The sequence below is a fragment of the Ochotona princeps genome, chromosome 9, assembly GCF_030435755.1.
Source record: "Ochotona princeps isolate mOchPri1 chromosome 9, mOchPri1.hap1, whole genome shotgun sequence".
Lineage (NCBI taxonomy): Eukaryota > Metazoa > Chordata > Mammalia > Lagomorpha > Ochotonidae > Ochotona > Ochotona princeps.
This window is the reverse complement of record NC_080840.1, coordinates 1729346-1750178: the sequence shown is the minus strand read 5'-3', so window position 1 is coordinate 1750178 and position 20833 is coordinate 1729346. Positions and strand designations below refer to the sequence as shown.

The 20833-nt window shown below is 56.4% G+C and overlaps 1 protein-coding gene across 2 annotated transcripts in view; it reads right to left on the bottom strand.

Moving 5' to 3' along the window:
• Nucleotides 1-20833, bottom strand: part of TRAPPC9 (trafficking protein particle complex subunit 9) — a 358840-nt gene that overhangs the window by 39054 nt on the left and 298953 nt on the right. For both annotated transcript variants that reach the window (XM_058668446.1, XM_058668447.1), the window contains one exon: nucleotides 18853-18944. In XM_058668446.1, coding sequence (XP_058524429.1) covers nucleotides 18853-18944 — 92 coding nt within the window. The remainder of the gene's footprint in view (nucleotides 1-18852; nucleotides 18945-20833) is intronic.

The window sequence follows — 20833 nt, the reverse complement described above, 5'->3', positions numbered from 1 at the left end:
AGCCCACTGCCCAACACATTTCTTTTCTGTCCCTCTGCTTGATGCTCACCTAAGAGTCCCTGCCTTCAGAAGTAAAAGATTCTAGATGTCACTCCTGGCTTAGCATCTCCATGACAAGGGCATGTCACCATGCTCTCTGTACATGCCAGGGATGAGGCTAGCCAGCTGTGCAACTGCAGGGCTGTCACGGGACCTACAAGGACCTGCAGGAACCAGTGTGGTAACACCCACTGCTTCCTCCGGCCCCCATAGATGCTCACTTACAGGACCTCACATCAAAGTGAGCAGGGCAGGGAGGCCACGTGGCAGAGACCGCACTGGCTTTCCAGCACCCATGTGTCCCCTCAAGGGAACACTGGCATTTGGTGGCCATGCCAAGAAGCCCATACCTCCCAGCTTCTCTTGCAGCCGGGTATGGAACTCTGAGGAAATCTTGGTTAGTGGGACATGAGGGAAGGGGGCTTAGGCAACAAAGCAGAGCGCATCTTCCTCCTCCTCCTCCTCCTCTTTCTGTTTCCCAGAGGCAGAGGCCTGCGAGGTGGCAGGCATGCAGTTGCCTGCTGGATTCCAGCATGACCCTGTCCGCCAATGGATTTTTATGGGCCTGAGAAGTCACTGTCATTTGGTGGCCAAACCTAACCTTAACACACAAGTTGTCACTTTCTGTGTGTCACAGGCAAGGCTCCTGGTCTGCCAAGGTTGCCCCGTCTTGGGAGGGATCGCCACAACAAGTGGCACCACACAGCCAGGGCCTTTGGGCAGGCTTCCTGGAGGGGGCTTCCAAGGGCCAGCAGGGAAGGGACTGCAGACTGAGGCTGTGCAGGTGGCCAGACCCCCATTGAGGAGAGGCGAGCCTCTGCAGGGCTGGCTCTGGAGCTGCACTCAGGCCTGTACTGCAGACAGATGGCTCTGCCAGCAGCTCCAGGCAGGAGGAGCTGTACCAACGACACTGCCAGCACAGGCTCAGGCTCCCTTGCAGAGCCACCAGCACCTCCCCCAGCCCCGAGCTGTGGCAGGAATCAGGGCAACCCTTCCGCTTGGCATTGACCACACTTTCCCAACCACCAGGCCAGCCTGCAATAACTCCAAGTTGCACTTCTCCAAATTGAACCACCCCAATTACGGTGAGTGACGTCATCAATCAGACGGACTAATGATTACAGTATTTTAGGAGTGACATAAACATGGAGAATGACATTTACAAACACTTATAAAGAAACACACACGCACACACACACACGTCTCTGACTTGTGGCTCTGTCATTCACTTCCTGTTTACCTCTGGTAACAGGTACCCACTAGAAGCTGAAAGGTGCCAGGCTTCAGGTCCCCCAGTGGCCTTGCAAGTGACCACAGGGTCACATCTGGAGGAAATCCTGCAGCTGCACAGCTGTGGCCAGCAGGCAGTCCTGGGAAGGTCAAGGGTGAGCAGGGGCCTGGTTGCACCATGCAGCATCACGCCAAATCTGTAGGGAAATCCTTTATCTTTTTGTCGCATTGATTAGCCAAAGTCATTAGTGACGGTACTGAAGCCAAGTGGCCCAGACTGCTGGCACTTTCATTCTTCCCATCATTCATTCAGTGACAACTGATTGACAGGCACCTGTGAGTCAGGACCTGGGCTTCTGCAACCATCCCTGTCAAGGCTCCCCTGAATGGCAAGGTTCTTCCCTGGGCACAGACAGCAGGGAGCCCCAGTGAAAACCAGAAAGGAGGAGGGGGCAGGGCCCTCAGCAGGCCTGCTCAGGAGCAAACACATTAGTTTTCCAAGAAGGTACCAACTGCGAGCTTGTGGCAAATAAGAGAAAACGATGGGTGTTTCTGAGTAGAGGGTGCACGTATGCACACACCCGGGCACGAGAACAAGCAGAACAGCTGCTTGCCCCAGACCAGGGGTGGCCTGCTCCCGTGAACACACTGCAGAGACATACCCAGGCTCCCACAGCAGCTGGTCCAGGCTTCCTCCCACACCCACATGGCCACAGCCCTCGCTCTGCTTGGGCCTGGCTAGGGACATCACGAGGGCATCCACCCCACCCAGACCAGGTGCACATGATGGGAATGGCTTTGAAAGCCCTCCACTACCAAGGCAGGGATCCCTAGCCCAATGGCCTGGAGCAGGAACCAGATCTACAGAAACTAGAATGAGGTCTCCAGCCCCTGTTTCACAGGACCTCTGCTGGGAAGACCAAGTGCACAGCTCCTTTGCTGGACACAGAACTCAGTATAACCACCTTTCTCAGGGAGGAGGATTGTGGCAAACACTGGATCAGCTCAGGACAGTGGGGCCCACGCACTGCAGGACTCAAGGCAGACAGGTGCCATCCTGCCAGTTATGAGGTCTGGGCCACTAAGAGGGCATCTGGCTCAGCGGGCAGGTGAGAGGCACCCTGACACACAGGTTATACAATGGCCAATCCCCCGACCCTGTAGCCTGCATGGGAGACTGCTTACCAGAAACAGCTTCTGGTGCTTGTGAGGGTGCCAGGCCATGGTGCCGTGGCTGCCCGGGTGCCAGGCCATGGTGTCATGCCTGCCTGTGTGCCAGGCCATGGTGCCGTGGCTGCCCGGGTGCCAGGCCATGGTGTCATGGCTGCCTGTATGCCAGGCTATGGTGCCGTGGCTGCCCGGGTGCCAGGCCATGGTGTTGTGGCTGCCTGTGTGCCAGGCCATGGTGTCATGGCTGCCTGTATGCCAGGCTATGGTGCCGTGGCTGCCCGGGTGTCAGGCCATGGTGTCGTGGCTGCCCGTGTGCCAGGCCATGGTGTCGTGGCTGCCCGTGTGCATGCCAGCTCATGCAGACACAGAGCTGGATGCCTAGGTTACCAACTGGATGGCTGTGCACAGACCCACAGAAGCACAGCTGCAGCTCAATGAATAAACGTGCACGTGTCAGTGGGTGAACAGATCTTTTCCAGGCCTTGGGATAGCAGGTTCTCAGCTTCAAAGCGAGGGCTCCAGCACAGCGGCTGTGGGAGCATTCATGGCCTCCTCTCTGGTTTCCTCGGTGGCCACGCGAGGCTTGGTGCTGGCTCTCCTGAGGCTGGGGAGGCATGCTGTTCAGAATGATGGGGCCATGCAGGGCTCTAGACGGATTTATTCAGCACATAGTGTTCTGCACACATTAGAAGCTGCAGGCACTGGCCTTCATGCCTGGTCTCCTTGCAATATCCAGAGCAGGCAGCACCCCCATGCAGGACCCGGATCTTTCTGCCCAAGAACTGGCATCAGAGCCCCCAATCTCCACAGCCCCTAGTGAAGTACCAGTACTTGGTGTCCTCTGGGGCCCTGGACGTCGCCTCCCTAGCCCACCACTGTAACACTGTGTTCTCTCGTCCTCAGCACACCTGCTCCCTGGGACAGCAGAGATCTGATACAAGTCACTGTTGATCCCAAAGTTCAAAGCCACCCAGGCCACTGTGCTACTCTCAGAAAGGTGCACAGGCACACAGCAGTGAGGACAGAGAAACGCTGACCTCAGACACCGGCCCCTGACCCTCCACCTCAGCTCCAGGAGCAGTGAGAAGCTGATGAACAGGAAGCCTCCTGGGAAAGGCCGAGTCCTGGGAGCCAGGGAAAAGCCGGCTTCTCCTGAAGTCATCCTGGTGTCCACGGAGAGCCCCACCCGACACTGCCAAGTGCGTGTTGGTGCTGAGCTCTGGCACACAGAGACCAGGCCAGGTGGCTTCATGCGGCGATGACTCTATTTCCTGCCAGGTCAGCAATGGCAGGGCCAGCCATGGGGGCCCTGAGTAGGATGCAGGAAGTGAGGATGAGCTAGGCAGGTCACCCTCAGTGGGTGGGCCAAGGCGAGTCACTACAAAGGATACGAGGGCTCCTATGACATGTTTTGGAATGTGAGTCAAGTAGTAAACATTTAGCACTTTATGCCAACCACATCGCACATCTGCAGTACCCTATGTGTACACATACGTGCCCCCACACTATGTGATTATATAGATATATATAAATGCAATCACACCTGTGGTCACATAGACACCTGAAGGTTCTTGAATTCTGTTTTGCTTTAGTGATTAGGGTAAACAGTGTCACCCTGGAGTGCACTCCAATAAAACACCAAAGCCAGGAGCTCACACAGCCCACTGATCTTCACACGGTCCATCACTTGCTTGGCTGCCAGGCCAGGGAGTGACCAGGGGCACTTGCCACGCCCAGCACTCAGCTCTTCGGGACTCCTGGGCACCTTGTACAGCCCCGGAGCCAGCCAAATGCTCCACAGGGGCCTGATGCCAGTCACGTCCAGGCAGGCCCTAGAGGTGCCAAGCAGGCACGGACACCTCATCTGTGAAGCACATTGGTCTGCTGCCCCCTCCCAAAGTGATGGAAGCCCAGCCATCTCTGTCCCAGCTCGACACAGGGACCGACAGGACCCTGGCGTCTGACAGGCTGACTGGGTCCTTTCTTCGTGTGTCAGTCGCCTGCAGGTGCAGCTGACACTCATTCCTAAGCCATCGTCTGCTGGCATCGGCAGAAGCCCTTGCCCGCCCCACATGTGCTCCCAGAAGATGACTGGGCTCACTCAGCTACCCGGCAACTGGGAGCCAGGCCACAGATCATGAGACAAAAAGGTTAAATGAGCAGAAACCCTTGGAATCTGAGAACACAGGAGCCAGCAAGTGGAGGTGGGAGACAGGGCAGACTTCCCAGGCTGTCGACCCCCAACCTCCAGCTGCTCCAGCTGCTCCCTGTCACCCCTGGGTAAAGCTATATCACACGCCCAGTGCCAGGGCCCTGGCAGGTAGTGTAACAGGATCGAATCTCTTTTCTCCTCTGGGCCTCAGACCCATCACCTCTCAGGTAGCCAAGGTGTTGTCAATACAGCAGCTGCATGTAGCAGGCGTCCTGTGGCATGGAAGGCAGTGATGCCATGTGGTTGCACTCAGACACCACCAAGACACCAGGCAGGACCAGGTGGTGCCAACAGCAGCCAGGCACCCTAGGACTACCAATTCAGGGCACAGCCTGCATGGCCCCGAGCTCTGCCCTCAAGCCCACCTCTCGGTCCCAGATACCACAATCTCCATGCCCTACTCCCTGACATGGCTCCTCTTCCGTGAATTCTGCTTGGCTGTCCCCAGCAGGCACAACCTACTCTCTGTACCAGGAGGAGGCCTCAGCCTCACTGACAGACTCTAAGCCCCTCCAGTGCTCACGCACCAGGTCACAGCATTCAGAAAGCTGTGGTGTCTGCCCCTGACTTCGGCCACCCGAAAAACCTGCTCCTCTCCCCAGCCGCAATGAGATGTAACGGCCTGCAGGTTCCCAACACCACCTAGCTCTCCATGAGCCAGGCTCCCTGTCCCTGCCTACACTGCCCGTGTGGCTGTCCAGTGGCCAAAGGGCACGAGAGGAACCAGCTTCCACCTGGGCCCGTTGTTTTTTCCCATTGACTGCACCAGGAGCACCCACGGTCCTGGGCAGCTTCATCTGCTTATGACTCTGAGCAGGCATGGAGTCTCTGGCTCCTGGTCTCCCCAGGTGGTCTAAGTAGAGATGTAACATCCACCCTGCTGCCCACCCCCATGCTGCAACACCTTCCTTCCCAGTCTTCGTGAAAACAGGGGTTCTGGTGAGCCAGGGATAAGGCATGTGTAGGCCTGGTCCACTCGCGGGGTTAGGGGTAGGTGTCTGCATTACGTGGGCTGCACACAAACTACATGGAGAAACCTGTGTGTGGCTCTCACAACAATCTTGGCATCCAATAGACACCTCCTGCTGGCTCTGATCTGCTCAGGGACTTTCTCCAGCAACCATGTGTCTACTGTGAGCTTCTCCAGAGGCCTGGAAGGAGGCAGTGTCCATGGGTTCTCCTGCTTGGATGTCATGGCCAGTTAAACACAGTGCATGTAGCACGCCATCCTGCCTCTGCTGGACGAGGTTCCCCGGGCAGCAGCCAGTGGGGCCTGCAGGGAGGGAGTTGGCTCTGCCAGGATGCAGTATGGGCTGCTGGCTGTTTCCTCCCCAGGCGCTACCCATGCCCTTCCCACCATCAAGGGAAAATTGGCACTTCTGCTTCCAGCCATGGGCCTGGCCTAGGAGAAGCGGATGTGTCCAGGGAGCCGAGGTCACCGGCTGGTTTTTTCCAGCTGTGGGATGGGGCAGCCTTGGCCTGGGGAGAGGAATGCTTGCCAGGGGCCTCTGGGGAAAGGTCAGCGGCTGTTTCTTTGAAGTGCCTTCCTCGGCAGCTCAAGGTCCAGCTTCAAAGTGGCCCAGAGGCTGGCTCTCCTGGAAGGAGCTCTTCCTCGGTCCTGTCCCAGATGGGCAGAGGGCGCTGAGGCTCCAAGGATGACCCACATTTGCTCCCAGATCCCTACTTGATTCCTAAGAATCTCAGTATCTCCACCTGAGCGCTGTCCAGGGAGAACCTGCTCTTGTTTCTTCGGAGTCAATGTAAGCCACAGCTCCCTCCCACAGAACAGTTTGGTGTACAGCCCCAGCCCACCCACATGCCAGGGCTGCTCAGCAGCCAGGGCAGAGCCCCTGGTGCCTCTGCCCAGCTCTAGTGCATGCCAGGGCTTTGCAAGAAGATCCAGAATGCTGGCCCAGGCCCTGCTCCCGTCTCCATGGCTTGTTCCAGAAGTACCAACGGAAGTTCACCTGGCTCTTCTGCTTCATGAGGGTGGCTACAGCCTGCATTGAGACTGAGGGCCATGCCTAACACAGAGCTCCTGGGGTCCCCAGTGCTGGCTAAGTCAAAGACCAGGAGGGACTATATTCCAGGGGAGACACAGAGAACCCCTGGCTTGGAAATGAGGGGGGCACGCCCAGCTTTCACACAGTTCCAGTGCAGTTTCTCATGGCCCCACTAGTCTCCAGGCCCCTGGGTAGCTCGGCTCCCATAGCCCCTGGCTTGGGCCTCAGCTGGGACTCAGCAACTTTGGGGAATAGGTGACAGAACTGCAGGGGGCACCATGCCCACTGCTGGGAGCACTGCTAATCTGTGTCCCAAAGCTTCCCTCACTCGCACAGGGCTCACAGACACACCTGGCGTGGCCCTGCCCCCTCCCCATCACAGAGGAAGGTGAGACATTGAACACATCAGCCCCAAAATGGCAGGGGTGGTGCCAAGCAGAGCCTGCTGGGCCCACCTGCACACTGGCCGTCTGATTGCCGCAGCTAAGAATAGATCCGCCACCAGCAGCACAGCAAGCAGCGACACTCCTCCCCTGGAAGGCTGGAAACTTGGGGCTGCAGCAAGCGTCTCCCCAGATCGCCAGAAAGCCTGGAGGTTCCCAGCCAGGACATGGGGCCACAGAGCTGGAGACACTTAACACCCACCAACAACAGGACAAGAACACCGGGATATAACCCCAACTTCCAGGCACAGCTCCCGCAGCCCCCACAAGCCCCTCTCTCTTGCCATGCGAGAGCACATGACCTGGGCAGCTCTTCAGGGTTCCTGTGGGGCTGGGGTTGACTCTCTGCATCCCTGGCCCTCAGCAGAGCACCTCCTGGCTCTTGGGCCACGATGTTTGCTCCAGGTCAGAAAGCTGGGACCACAGCCCAGGTCAGCTACCTCTGGAGTCCACCATAGAGGCAGGGAGGTGGGGCCACAAGTCACAGAGGAGAGGGAAGCCAAGGCAGCTTGGAGGGGGGGTATGGGAACGGGTGGCACCCTGGCAGAGGCAGTTTGGCTCCAGGGTCTTCCCCAGCACTTGAGCAGATGGGGCAATACCCGGCAACAGCATGGTGGCCCATCAACAGCCCTGGCAGTGCAGGCCCCAGAAAATAGCAGGCTCTGGCCTGTTCCTCAGCAACAGGGACTGACCCAGGCTCATGGGCCGGAATGACCACTGGTGTCAGAGTAATCCTATGGAAGTTGCCGAGAACTCAGGGATGGGAGGAATGGTCACTCTTGGGTTCCATGGCATACACTAGCCACAGCCCAGCCCACAGGACAACTGATTTCTCAGGCCATGGTCTTCACCGCCTTGGCAGTGACAGATTAACAGACTCCAGGCCCTGCAACAAGCCCCCAACTCATGAGTTACAATGCTCCTGGTGGCAGCAAGGGACTCGGTCCACGGACCCCTCCCTGAAGTGAGTTGCAGTCATATGCCCGGGGCGCACTGGGGTAGCTCAAGGAGCCACTTATTCAGCTGCTGCTCATGGCTCTTTCCTGAGCTGTTCTTGGTTGATGCATCCAAGAAAAATAAGAGAATTCCATTCAGCAGTACAAAGAGTCCCAGCTAGACCGGCCCAGAAGTCCTGGGCGGTTACTCTCATCTCCTGCAAGCACAAATCACATACCTTCTCCCCTCACTCCCCCACCCACCCACATTCTTCAACAGGAGGGTGTCGGGAAGCTGCACCATTCAGAGACCCCCATGTTCTTGCGAGAGAACCTCTGGGAAAGGGGAGAGGGTGGTATTATACAAAAGAAAATGATCAAGAAAAAAGGAGAGACTGGAAACGCCACCCCTTATTTGTAGTCTGTCCTATTTATCTGTCTTGACATGCAGTTTCATTGCGGGGGTAGAACACACCCAGGATAGTGTGACACACACCCATGCCCCATCGCTGGCCCCAGAAAGACCCCTGATGCAATCACCAGCCCTGTGACCTCGCGGCTGCAGCATGAGAGGGACAGACCAGTGAGGGATGGACCTGTGGCTCAGGACATGGGTGTTGGAGACAGGTGCATCTGCAGGGTGAATGCTGTTGTCCCTGTGGTGACAGGGCTGCCTCAGTCATGAGAGAGGCCTTGGATGACCAAGTCGCGTCTGGTCTGATCTGGGTCAGGACAGGTAACACCTCTCACCTGGCCTGCCACCTTGTCCCAGCCAGCTGTCACCTGCACTGAATCCTTTCTCTCTGTGGACACAGGCCTCCTGGGGTGCGGTAAATGCATACCAGGGGCCAAGGGCAGCGAGCATTATCTGTGGGCTCCACCTGCAAGTTCCCAGGGAAACTTGGGGATCTGCAATTGGCTTGTATTTGTGCTCAAGAATATCCGTTCACACCAACGGGCTCTGTTCTCTTGATTTCACCATGATTAGATGGAGACAGAGCAAAAACAAGAGCAGCTGGCATTGCCATTTGGGGCACCCCATGGGTCTTTCAGGGCACCCAGGGTGCAGTGAGGAGAGTGCTCCCTCTCCCTGCCAGAGGAGTCTGGCCTGGAGACCTGGGTGTGGTGGGAACACAGTCCTCAGCCGCTTCCCTCACTTCCCTACCTTCTCACCTCCGTCCCTTCCTGCCTTTCTTCATAAAACAAGAGTTCATTGCAGCCTTTCCATTGGTTCAGTGAGCACTCACTCTGCTCACAGAGTGTAGGACACAGACCGACATGGGAGACTCCAGCAGGGACATGCTAGGGGTGGGATGGGATGGGGCGGGCGAGGTGCGTCTGGAGCCACAGCTGACCTGGCAGGGGTGTGAGATGGGCACAGCCCAGCGTCAGAGGCAGGCCCGTAGCTCCTCTCTGCCACAGCAAATGACATGGAGCCCAGAGTTCATGGCGGGCAGGTGGCATCCCCACCTGGGTAGCCCAGCCGGTGTGCTGGGCACATGGGGGAGTGGACAATGAGAGCCAGCAGTGTCCACGGGTGCCTGTGTCCGCCCAGGGACCAGGAGTGAGCACAGAACACACAAACCGTCTTCAAGAATCACTGCTGCTCTGCTTCCCAGCAGCATGCTTAGCGAACGAGCAGAAGGCGGCCAACGTGCTTGCACTTCTGTGACCCACGCGGGAGACCCGGATGGAGTTCCAGGTTCCTGGCTGTGACTGGCCCAGCCCTAGCCACTCGCAGCCATAGACAACAGATATCTTCTCTCCAACTCTGCCATCATAGCAGATTCTCCCTTTCTCTTTCCCTTCTCGTCCCCTGCCCTTTCCTCTCTCTGACTCTGTCTTTCAAATGAATAAATAAATCTTTATTTAAAAAAAGAAGAAGAAGAATCCAAATGGGAAAGTCTTTCCAAGTATGACACAAAATCAGAAGAGACTGCTCAGTTTGGAATAACTGCCCTACAGCGTGACTCACTGTGGTGGGGAGCACTTGCAAGGATGTTTATTGCAGCAGGGTTTGTAACAGCACACGACTAGACGCAACATAAGCAACTGGTAGGGCAGGCAGAGGGCACACAGTGACAGGTCTGGCTGACGCGAGGCTCCCCAACCAGGCCAGGGAGCAAGTGATGCTGGGGCTGTGGGGCTGGGGGGAGACGCCACCCACCGCGTGGAGAGGACAGTTCTGTTGGGCTTTCACCAAAGACTATAAGCACAGACACCCCGTCTGGAAGCCCTAGCAAAATGGCAACAGTGGCAGCCTCAGCAGATAGAAACCGTGCTAGGAAGGGGACTTAGTGTCCATGGCACAGCCTTTTACACCTAACCAGCGAAGCTCAGTCCTTTGCTGACGTCTTTGCAAAATCAAGAAACCAAAAACACCTATGCCTGGCCCCCAAAGCAGGTGTGGAGCTAGTGACCGGGTGTTTTGGTCTTTCCCCTCAGATGGTGTAGAGTGGGGCTGTGTCTCTGAGTCAGGATTGGGACAAGCATCATTGCCACATAGTTTTGGGGCTGCAGAAAGGTCATTTTGGCCTTTGAGGGCCTCCACTGTGACCTGTGTGAGGACTGCAACACACCGTGCACCACCACTGGTGGGCTGCTTGCTGCCAAAGGAGCCGGCACTGATGGCTGGCTTCCACTGGAGAGCAGAGACATCTGGCCTCATGGCTCAGCTCTGCACAGCCTGCGTATCTGCTCCCCCTTGGTAGGCACAGCGCATGCTGGTCCAGTCCTCTGCTCATCAGAAGTGGTACCTGGCCCCGCCCACCACTGTCCGGAGACTCCAGACTTTTTCCTTTCGCTTTTCTCAAAAGCTCCCTTCAGATCTGTTCTTTTCCCCTACACTCGCAGGCAAGTGCCCACTCTGTATCTCTCATCGCTTACTAGATGATTTTGTCCTGGCTCAGTGAACCAGAAGATACTGGGGACACAAGGAAGATGGTCAGAATCCAAAAGGTTCTGGGGCTGAACTAAAAATGGCCCCTGCAGCATTCTCATCACCAAAGAGAAGCCTCCTGGGTAAGAAGGCTCCAGCAGCGAGAAAAGGTGAGCAAGGGGTGGGCACCCCAGAGGCAACTCCCCCACCTCGGTCTAGACTGACCAGCACACAGAATGTGCTCAGTAGCATTTGCTGGATGGCTGGGTGGATGGATAAGTGGGTGGGTGGGTGAGCAGAGGACAGAAGGGAGTAGGCTGTGGATGGATGGGCAGATGGATGTGTCTGTCCATGGATAGGTGGGTAGGCAGGTAGACAGGTAAGACGGGCAGAGACGAGTAAGGGCACGAACATGGAGCAAGAAGCCTGGAGCAGTGCTCAAAGACCAGTCTTGAGATTATGTCTGCTTTGCTGGGGAGCCCTGCATTGGCCCATCAGGCTCTCCTAAGCTCATTCTCCTTACTGCCAGAGCTCACTCATGCCTGTCCATCTCTAGAGGTCAAGAGTAACAGGTGAACACTCTCCACAGAGCCAGTCATGTCATCCCAGAATCTCTTGGCTGCTGGGAGCACTCAGGGGCAGCATGGCCACAGAAGCAGTGGGCGGTGACCTCCAAGCAGCCTTAGGAGTAGCCCTGTTTCTATCTATATCATTACCCATGGGAGTAAAAACAAAAGGTTTTCTCTGTCTGTGTCCAGAGATACCAAAGCCATAAGAAGGTATCCCTGGGTCTCCTGGTGCCTGGCCAACAGAGCCTTGGGCCAGAAAGCTGAAAGACACAGCTGGACCTCCAAGGCAGTGATCCTCGGCCCCATGTGGACCAGCTTCTAGGCCTCACCAGAAATACTCGGTCAGGCTACCCCAGGGCAGCCGGCCTTGCCAGAGACCTCAGAGGTGTACAGGGGCACTTGGGCAGGGAGACATGGGCTGCGCTGGGAAAGTCACGCCCCAGGGCCACTGCTAAGACTCCTGGGAAAGAGGTGAGGGTCACTGGGTATGCAGGTGCTGGCTTCCTCCCTGCCTGAGACACAGCTACCTGTGGCAGCTACTGCAACTAACATCAGAAATGCCATCATATGATGGAAGGGGCACCCTGGGAGTGGGCACACACTTTCCAGAGCAGGTACTGCATGGCCTTCTGGCTGCCCAACCCTCCTGGACACAGACCCAAGGGTTGCTGGCTGGGCACAGAAAGTGCCACTCAGAGGGCAGTGGCTGCAGCCAGCCACAGAGAGTTTCTCAGTGGCCTTTCCCAGCTCGTCTGTCCCCGGGGAGGCCATAAGTCCACAGGAAAGGAAGCTGAGACCCCGGCCTGTGCCCAGAGCTCGCACAGCCCCTCGGACCTTCACACACCAGCATGGATGCACACAGCTTGTCGAGCCCTCACAGACTTGCACCTTCCTCCACGGCAGGGAGCCACAGCCACTGACACTGCACTCCCCTACACCAGCAACAGCATCCGGCTCAGAGTTGGTCAACAGCCACTTGTTGGGTGGATGGGAAGCATCCATCAGTTCAACAACCCACAAACCTTCCCCACTCTGCTTCCCAGTTGGGGAGAAGGAAAGAGACCATTTGGTCAGAACAAGTGCACGTTTAGAAGCTGGGCTCTGAGCCAGGCTCCCTAATTGTCCCTCTGAGACAATATGGCAGAGTAGCTCTGGCTATGGGGTGATTGCTCTGTCCCCAATCCTGACCTCAGGCTCACTGCCGTGACTGTCATCTTCCCATCATGGCCACACCACAAGCCCCCGGGTGGCCCTGCTCAGTGATTGCTTAGAAGATGTGTACTGAAAATATCCACTCCAGCACGCAGCTCCAACCTCATTCGTATTCACCGGGTGTCTGCGTGAGAAAGCGCAGACCCATCACGGATGCATCTAAGAAGACATCAAGAGCTATAAAGAGAAGAGTGTTATCAGTTGAAGGAGGAGGTGGCGGCTGGCACAGCAGCGGGACATTCCAATCAGTGTGGCAGAGAGCTTAGCCCCATTAGTCACTGTGACTGGGTATCTATGGAAACACCCGGAAGATGGGCCTCAAAATAGACCATCGGGGAGCATGCTGGGCCCTGCAAAGGCACAGGGAGGTCCGGTCCTCCCACCTCCCAGGCGCACCTGCGGCTCCATCAGCACTGTGTCTCCAGGCCACTCAGAGACGGAGGTGTGAGGCATTTCAGGAGCTACAGCCAATGCCTGGACTGAGGGTCTTGGGGTGCCTGGCAGAGCTTCTGCAACAGGAGTCCTTGGGCCCAGGCTCGCACCCCAGGCCCTCAGCTTGCTCCTCTCCACACTGAGGTCTGTAGTGTGGTCTTCACAGCCCCTGGGCTGTCTCCTGCGCCCATAGGTCAGCCCTTGGGAACCTGGTGCTCATGCTCTCCACTGCAACCTGGGAGCTTCTTCAAGCCTCACTGATGGTCTGCGGCCCTCAGTGTCTTCCTTTTACAGAGGTGACTCAGGGGACACGGCCCCTGGTCCACGCCAAGGCCCATCATGGGGACTGAGGCAGCAGCAGGGGTTAGGACTGAGCAGGACTGGTCCAGGCTCCCCACCCAGCTGGCCACAACCTACAGCTGTAAGGTACAAAGCTCTGCTTAGATTCTGATGTCACTCAGCACTTGACCCAGATGCCGCCAACAGAACTGGGACTTGGTTCCTTCAGATCCACCTGACCCAGCACTCCTTGGCCTTGAACAACATGCATAAAACACGTTTACACAAGAAAAGTTCCAGCTGTGTCCTGAACACTCATCATGTGCACACACACGCTATGATCACCACTGTGAACAGTGAGGAGCAGAAAGCAGCAAAAAGACTTGGCAACACACAGGAGTCAAACAGGCTGAGCTGGCTACGGAGCAGGTAAAAGCTATTTCCATTGTGTCTCTTGCTGTCCACCCTGAAGATGGACACCTTCCCCAAGGGGGCTCCCTGTGAGAACCTGGCATTGTCCTGCTGGCTGTGGCCAGACCAAGCAAGGTGGTTAACCTGCGGAGTTGCAAGTCTTTGCTCCTCTCCCTGCAGGAGTCACTCTGAGCTGCCATTCTCTTCTCAGACGGGCCAGGGGAGACTGCTCTAAGTCAGAGGAAGCACGAAATGCGAGCATACCCCAGCAGCATGACTAGGGGTCCCTACATCATGGAGACTAGGGGAGGGATGAGAAGCAAGCCAGCTCTCGGGTGCCCTGGTTAGTCTGAGCAGACGGGCCTGAGACAGAGGATGATATGGAGATCAGCCTGGGAGACCATGACACCACATTCCAATGCGGGGTGGCAAGCAAGTCCAGGGTTCAGCAGCAGTGAGGGGGGCAGACCGAACTAATCTCTGCCCTGGTACCACCATCCTGTGGGTGGCTGGAATGCACAGCCCCATCCCTAAGGACAAGCTCAATCTGACCACTCACCCACCCAGGACCAGCTGGACGCTACCCTCAGATGCTGTCTGCACCTGCCAAATGTCCAGCCCGAGATCTGGTCTGCCGCATCAGTCATACTCTATGTTGGGGTACTCTCGTATCTGGCTTCCTATCTCTTCCACTGGGCTGTGAGCTTCCTCATGAGCAACACTCACTGAGTGTTTTGGGGGGGGGGGTACAAGGTCAAGGGAGGGAAGCTGGAGAGACCAAGATGCAGAAAGAGGGCTGAGCTTTGAAACACTTAGCCTGCAAGCAGCTGCACTGGCCCAAACTTGTAGAAGTCTTCCAAAGCCCCACAAGCTTGCTACAGTAACTCTGCCGTGCAGAGCAGACTGGAGCTCAGAGCACAAGGAATTGCTCTGGGCCCTGGGCCAACTCTGCAAACCATGGCAGAGCCAAGACCAGGAGCCAGGTCTGCAGGATTTTGGAAGCTCCCGCCATTCCACAGGGTCTGTCTCCAGCTTGTTCTTGACATTGTGAGGGCTGGAGCTATGAGTAAGGGTTCTTGTGCAATGCCTCCAGCCCCTCTGTGTGCACACAGATGCAAGATGATTCTGGAGAAAGTCCTGCTAAGAAATGGGACCTTCCTCTCAGTCTAATTCCTTGCAGGCATTCCCTGGGTCTCTGTATGGGTCAGCAAGACCTCTGCCCTCCTGGGCTTGTGGACTGTTTTGTAGCATGACACTAGCCTCCAGAAGCCAGGCCAGCTCCCTCACTCTGCAGTTGGTGTTGGAACCCAAGTTAAACACTTGACTTGGGGTGAGGCTATCCCCTCTGCCTTGCACGGGAAGCCTGCCCAGCTGGGGCAACATCACCCCAGAAACCCAAGTCCCCACAATGTCCCTGAGTGACCAGCAATCACCTCTCCATTTGACAGCAAGCACCTTGAGGACCTTACAGGAGTCACACCTGCGACTTGGGGGGCCTACAACTGGACAAACGGTCCAGCCAGAGCAAAAAGACATACATTTATACATAAGGATGTTCACTGAAGACAGGCCAATAGGATAACAGTTCCATACACTAGGACATGCCCATGAGGCCTGTATCATGCAGGGTCTGGGAACTGCTGTGTCATGACGACATGGGGCTGCAGACCATGGATGGTGCAGACCCAGCAGTTGGCTCAGCATCTCCTGCTAGGACCTGGTGCACGGCCCCTTCGCAGATGCCTCCTGTGTTTTGTGTTTCGAAAGCTGTGAGCTCACTCCAGGGTACACGTGTCAGCACTCGTGCTCCCTGTTGACACACCACTGTGCACGCACATGCTCCCAGGGTGCTGGAAGGGAAACCCTGCATGGAAGCTCCGGGAGCAGCAGGGGGCAGCCGACCCTCCCTAGGGTTCCCCCGAGATTCCTTCCATGGCTGCTGTGTGTGGGGGAGTCCCTGCACTGGCACCCACAGGGGTGGCACAAGTGGATGCCTCGTTTAAGATTTACTTTTACTGGTTGGGAAGACAGAGTGTCTAAGACAGAGGAAGACAGAAAGAAAATCCTCTACTCCCTGGCTGATTCCCCACATGTGTGTAATGGGAGGGGCCAGACCCGGACGAGGCCAGCAGCCTGGAACTCCATCCAGGTCTCTGTGGATGGAAGAGTCCCAAGCCCTCGGGCCACCTTCTGCTGCTTTCCCGGGTGCATTAGCAGGAACCTGGGTCAGAAGCAGAGCAGGCAGGACTTCAACCGGTGCTGCAACATGGCGTGCTGGCATGGCATGTGGTGGCTTACCCTCCGTGGCACATGCGGCTCTGATGGATGTTATCACATTAGTGAGCAGCCTTTCAGGGAACCCACTTACTTCAGATCCGGTACTCTTTCTGTCCCAACTTAGTATTATGAGGGGATTTCAAAATTTCATGAACTAAATGGAATCTAGATGTATACATTTTTTCCTGAAGCACCCATTTGTAACGAGAGCAGACTGCACTGTTGTCCCCTTGTGGGTCACGAGGCCTGCTTGTCCAACAGCTACTCAGAGCATCTTCAGCACGGTGAGCACACCCCACCCTCAGGCCCAGGCTGCAGCACGTGCAAGCCAAAATCACATCGCGCAACTGTGCCGAGATTCCCAGTGCACCACTTTTCCAACCTCAGCCCTGACCATGGGGTCCGCGCACCACTTTTCCAACCTCAGCCCTGACCACGGGATCTGAACTTGCGGCCGTGTGGGCAGAGCAAGCAGAACAAGCTGGCTTCCACACTGCTCACCCTCCACGGAGGCACAGGTGGGACCCCAGAAAAGCCCTCTGAGGTCCTGCAGCCACAGAGGCAGCACAAGGCAGCAACTCTTGACTTCCTGGCAGGCCCCTCCCTACTTCCCTCTAGAGATGACCCAGCCTTGTGCATGCAGATGGCAGGGAGCAGTCCACCTGCTGCCCAGGTGGGGAGGAGCCAAGGGCCACAGACGGTGAGTGACACGGATTCGCAGAAGGCCCCCATGCCAGCTTATCCAGCCGAGGCTTGGCGATGCAGCTCTTAGATCTGAGCTAACCTTCCCAGAAATGACAGAAATAACTGTGTAAAGACGGCGCCTCCTGAAGCAGGAGTGGTTACACCGAGTCTGCTCTGCGGCCCCCCAGACACAGTCACCGAGGCCACCATCCTGCGACTCCGGTCCTTGGAGCAGCCTACATGCTTGACCGTGCCAACCTGGCATAGCAACTGGAGACTTGGGGATGAGGCACACCCCTGCTGACCCCAAACTTCAGTCTAGGCCCGCCTGGCTCCATCAGCTGGAAGACAGCTGAAAAGGCCCGTTTTTGGGGAATGCGGCTCAAGACAGGGTCCTCTGCACCCATCCACCCCACCTCCCACTCAGAGGCCACTCCCATATTGGCTATTCTCACTGGTCAGATTCACTCCTAGCCCTGGCTCACTGTGCAGTATTCGCCCAACTTCAGCAGTTATTCACTTCGAAAAAGTGTTTTTAGGACATCCTGGGGGTAAGGGCAAACAGGAGCGAGAAGACCTTCCTTAGGAAGTCCAGGATCCTTCTTTCATTCAAATGCCCACCCTGCCAGGGCTGCTTTGGGCCCAGCTCGGGGGTGAAGGGGTGACAGTGTGCAGACTGCCTGGGGCAGGAGCGGCTCAGCCACGGCTGACACCTCTTCTCTCCTAGGCTCCTCGGGCTCTGCAGCCCTTCTCTGCCTTGGAGCCTGTCTCGAACAGCATACAGGTGATCTTTATGGAGGCCATGGGGTCCCCGAGATATGGCACATTCAATTCATACAGCACAGGAACATGAAGCCTCCTACCTGGACCTCTCTTTAGCTCCCCGCTGCTGGGTGTACCCCAGGATCACCCTCAGCCCGGACGCAGTGCCTGCTCATAGAGCTCTGCTTGGAGCTGAAGCCATTCCTGACCTTACCTGCTGCCCCTGCCACACCTGGCTGGCAGGCCCCATGTTGCCTGGGAGCTGCCCCGGGGAAGTCTAGGTTTGGCCACATGAACTCTTTCCCGTTTAGACTGGATAAGGCTGCTTTTCGGGAACCCAGGCCAGAACCACAGCCAAGAGGCTCCAGCTTCCTGAGCAAGACCTGCCTCTGTCCGGAAGCCCTGGGATCACATGTGTGTGCCTCCAGCCTGCAGCAGAGTGGTGTGGCTGGACAAGAGGCTCAGGGACAGCAGACCCAAGGTGGAGAGCAGAAGGTGGCATGCGCTGGCCAGGACGGCTCATCCAGCCCATTAGCTACACTTCTCCCCTTAGCAGAAATACCAGTGTGTTTCTTGGCTGGGAATGGCAGATGCCACTCAGCAAGGCACAGACTGGGGTCAAAGCCTGTCTGGTGACTGAAGCCAACGCTTGCATCAGGTGTGCCATGTGTTAAGCCACAGCCGCACATTGAGGTTGAACACCAAACCAAATGACAGGGTTTCCAAACATGTACTTTCCCTACAAGATGTTGGTTTGGAAAGCTGCCAAAAACCCTGGCCGATGAAGGAAAAAAAGAAATGCATCCAAGTGGCCACACTCTTGCCCCATCCAGGCCCACCACTTGTCCAGGCAATCAGTGGGATGGAGGGGGATGCAGACATGGGAGAGGTCGGCTCACTGCTCAGCCAACACCACTGCCACTCTTTGCTGGTTTGGGAAAGAAAGGGACCCTGCTGTGTGGCCGGATGCGGATGACCACCTGCAGAGGGCTTCCTGTCCTCAAGGCTTGCATGGTCACCTCCAGCACACATGTGCCCACGCCCTGAGGTTTGGCACAGTCACAGCACAGTCACCTCCAGCACACATGTGTTCAGGCCCTGAGGTATGGCACAGTCACGGCACAGTCACCTCCAGCACACATGTGCCCACGCCCCGAGGTTTGGCACAGTCACCTCCAGCACACACGTGCTCTCGCCCTGAGGTGTGGCACGGTCACTTCCAGCATGCATGTGTTCACGCCCCAAGGTCACCTTCAGTACGCAGGCACTCATGCCCACGTCGGCTGGTGAGCACCAGCTTGGCGAGAGGTACTCACCCCACTGCAGAGGTGCCAGCTGCAGCTGCTCCAGGACCAGCTGGCTCAGGACGCCCTCCACGCTCGCCTCGCCGCTGCGCTTCAGGGAGGGGTGGGGCTCAGTCAAGGAAAACTTGGCTCCTGCTGAACCCCCAGGTATGGTTTCCAGACAGAGACCACTGCCCACCTCCCTCTGGGCAGGATACCCCTCCTCTCAAGGAATGGTGCAGCCTATCCTGGGACATCATGCTGTCAGGGGCACACAAACAAGTCGCCCCAAATGCAACCCCCACAAACCTGCCCCAACTGGTAGCATCAAAGCTACCAGTAGAGAAGGAAGGGAAATCCAACGGGATTACTGGAACCTAGCAACGGTTCCTCCTGGAGGAAACAAAGAGAAATCAGAGGCTCAATTTCCTTAACAAAATACACAAGCTGGTTTGTAGTCAAAAGACCCTGCGTGTTTTCTCCAACACGCTCTGGTTCCATGCTGATTTCATTTCTGTTGCATTAGACACCCTGATGTAATTATGTATATTATTACGAACGGTTCACTTAGGCAAGCCCATAATCAAGGAAATCATAATGCCTCTCAGGGAGTATCCGCGGACAAAGAAAACCCAAGTCTCCAGGTACCCGACATCAACAAGCAAGGGTGCTTCTCAGGGCCCCTCCCACTCCTGCCACCGCCCTTAGGGCGCCTTTGGCCTCTGACATTCTCCGGTGATCGACTGGAATCACTGTCCTCTGCCTCTGGCAGGTTATTCTACTCACAGACACTTGGGGTGGTAGCTGAAGCCAGACTGGCCTAAAGGAAGATGAAAGGCCCAAACACAACCAACGTGACCCCTGAGGTTGAGGGGTTCACATGGGAAGGTAGGAGCATCACCCCCAGAGCTCTGCAGGTAGAGGGTGAAAGGGGCAGGATATGGAAGAGAGAGCAGGACCCAGAGGGAACGGAGAGCAGAGGGACTGGCCCAGCAGGGAGCTGGTCTGGACACCCCAGCAAACAGGCCAACTGTGTCCACAGAAAGCTGCACAGCTGAGAGGCTGTCCCAGAGAAAGTGCCTCCCACAGGCATCCAGGCTGGGAAGCGGGGGAGGCAGAAACAGAGCCAGACACCCAGGAACCCTGCCCACCGAGGCTCACTCAGCATCTAGGACCTTCTTTGATTGTGTGCTATTAGAATGGAGATGCTGTTTGCTGCCTCTTCCCTTTCCTGACCAGTCATCCCTCAGTTCTCAGGTCTCACTTCACTTCCTCCAGGAAGTCACCAAGCTAAGTGCACACACGTAGGGAATGGGGTGGAGTAGAGCTAACCGTTGCAGACAGAACATGTCAGCATCCAGCAAAGCCTTCTTCCAGGTGCCAAGTGTGGGCATGGACCCTGACCCTCCACAGACTGAAGACATGGGCAGGCAATGGGGTGATGCATCCAATCGTGGGCTGGTGTTAAGTGGTTAAGCCACTTCCTTCAACATCCCATATGGGTGCTGGTTCAAGTCCAGGCTTCTCTACATTGGCTCTAACTCCCTGCTAATACACCTGGGAAAGCAGCAGATGGTCTCTAAATGCTTGGACCTATTCCACCATGTGGGAGAGCCAAAGGGGCATGATCTAGCTCTGGCTGTTGCAGCTGTTAGGGGAGCCAACCAGCAGATAGAATATCTCTCTGTAAACTCCTCTCCATAAATCTTTCAATGAGTAAACAAATTTTGAAGAAAAAGATGTATGGGCTTCTGTTCTCTGCACTTCTTTCTTGCACTGCCTCTAGGCTTTCTGCATGAAATTAAGACCTCACAGCAGAGCATATCAATGCCTTAGTAAAAAGCCAGTGCAGACAGTGGAAGTGGGCAGCTGTGGGACCTGTGGACTGGCCAGCTAAGGAGCTGTGGGACTCCCAGAGAGGCAAGGGGCACTGTGCAAGTTCTCACCAAGTCGCCATGCAGCACTGGGGCCATGGAGATGGTTCTCACGGGACAGCTCTAGATTGAGTTGCTTT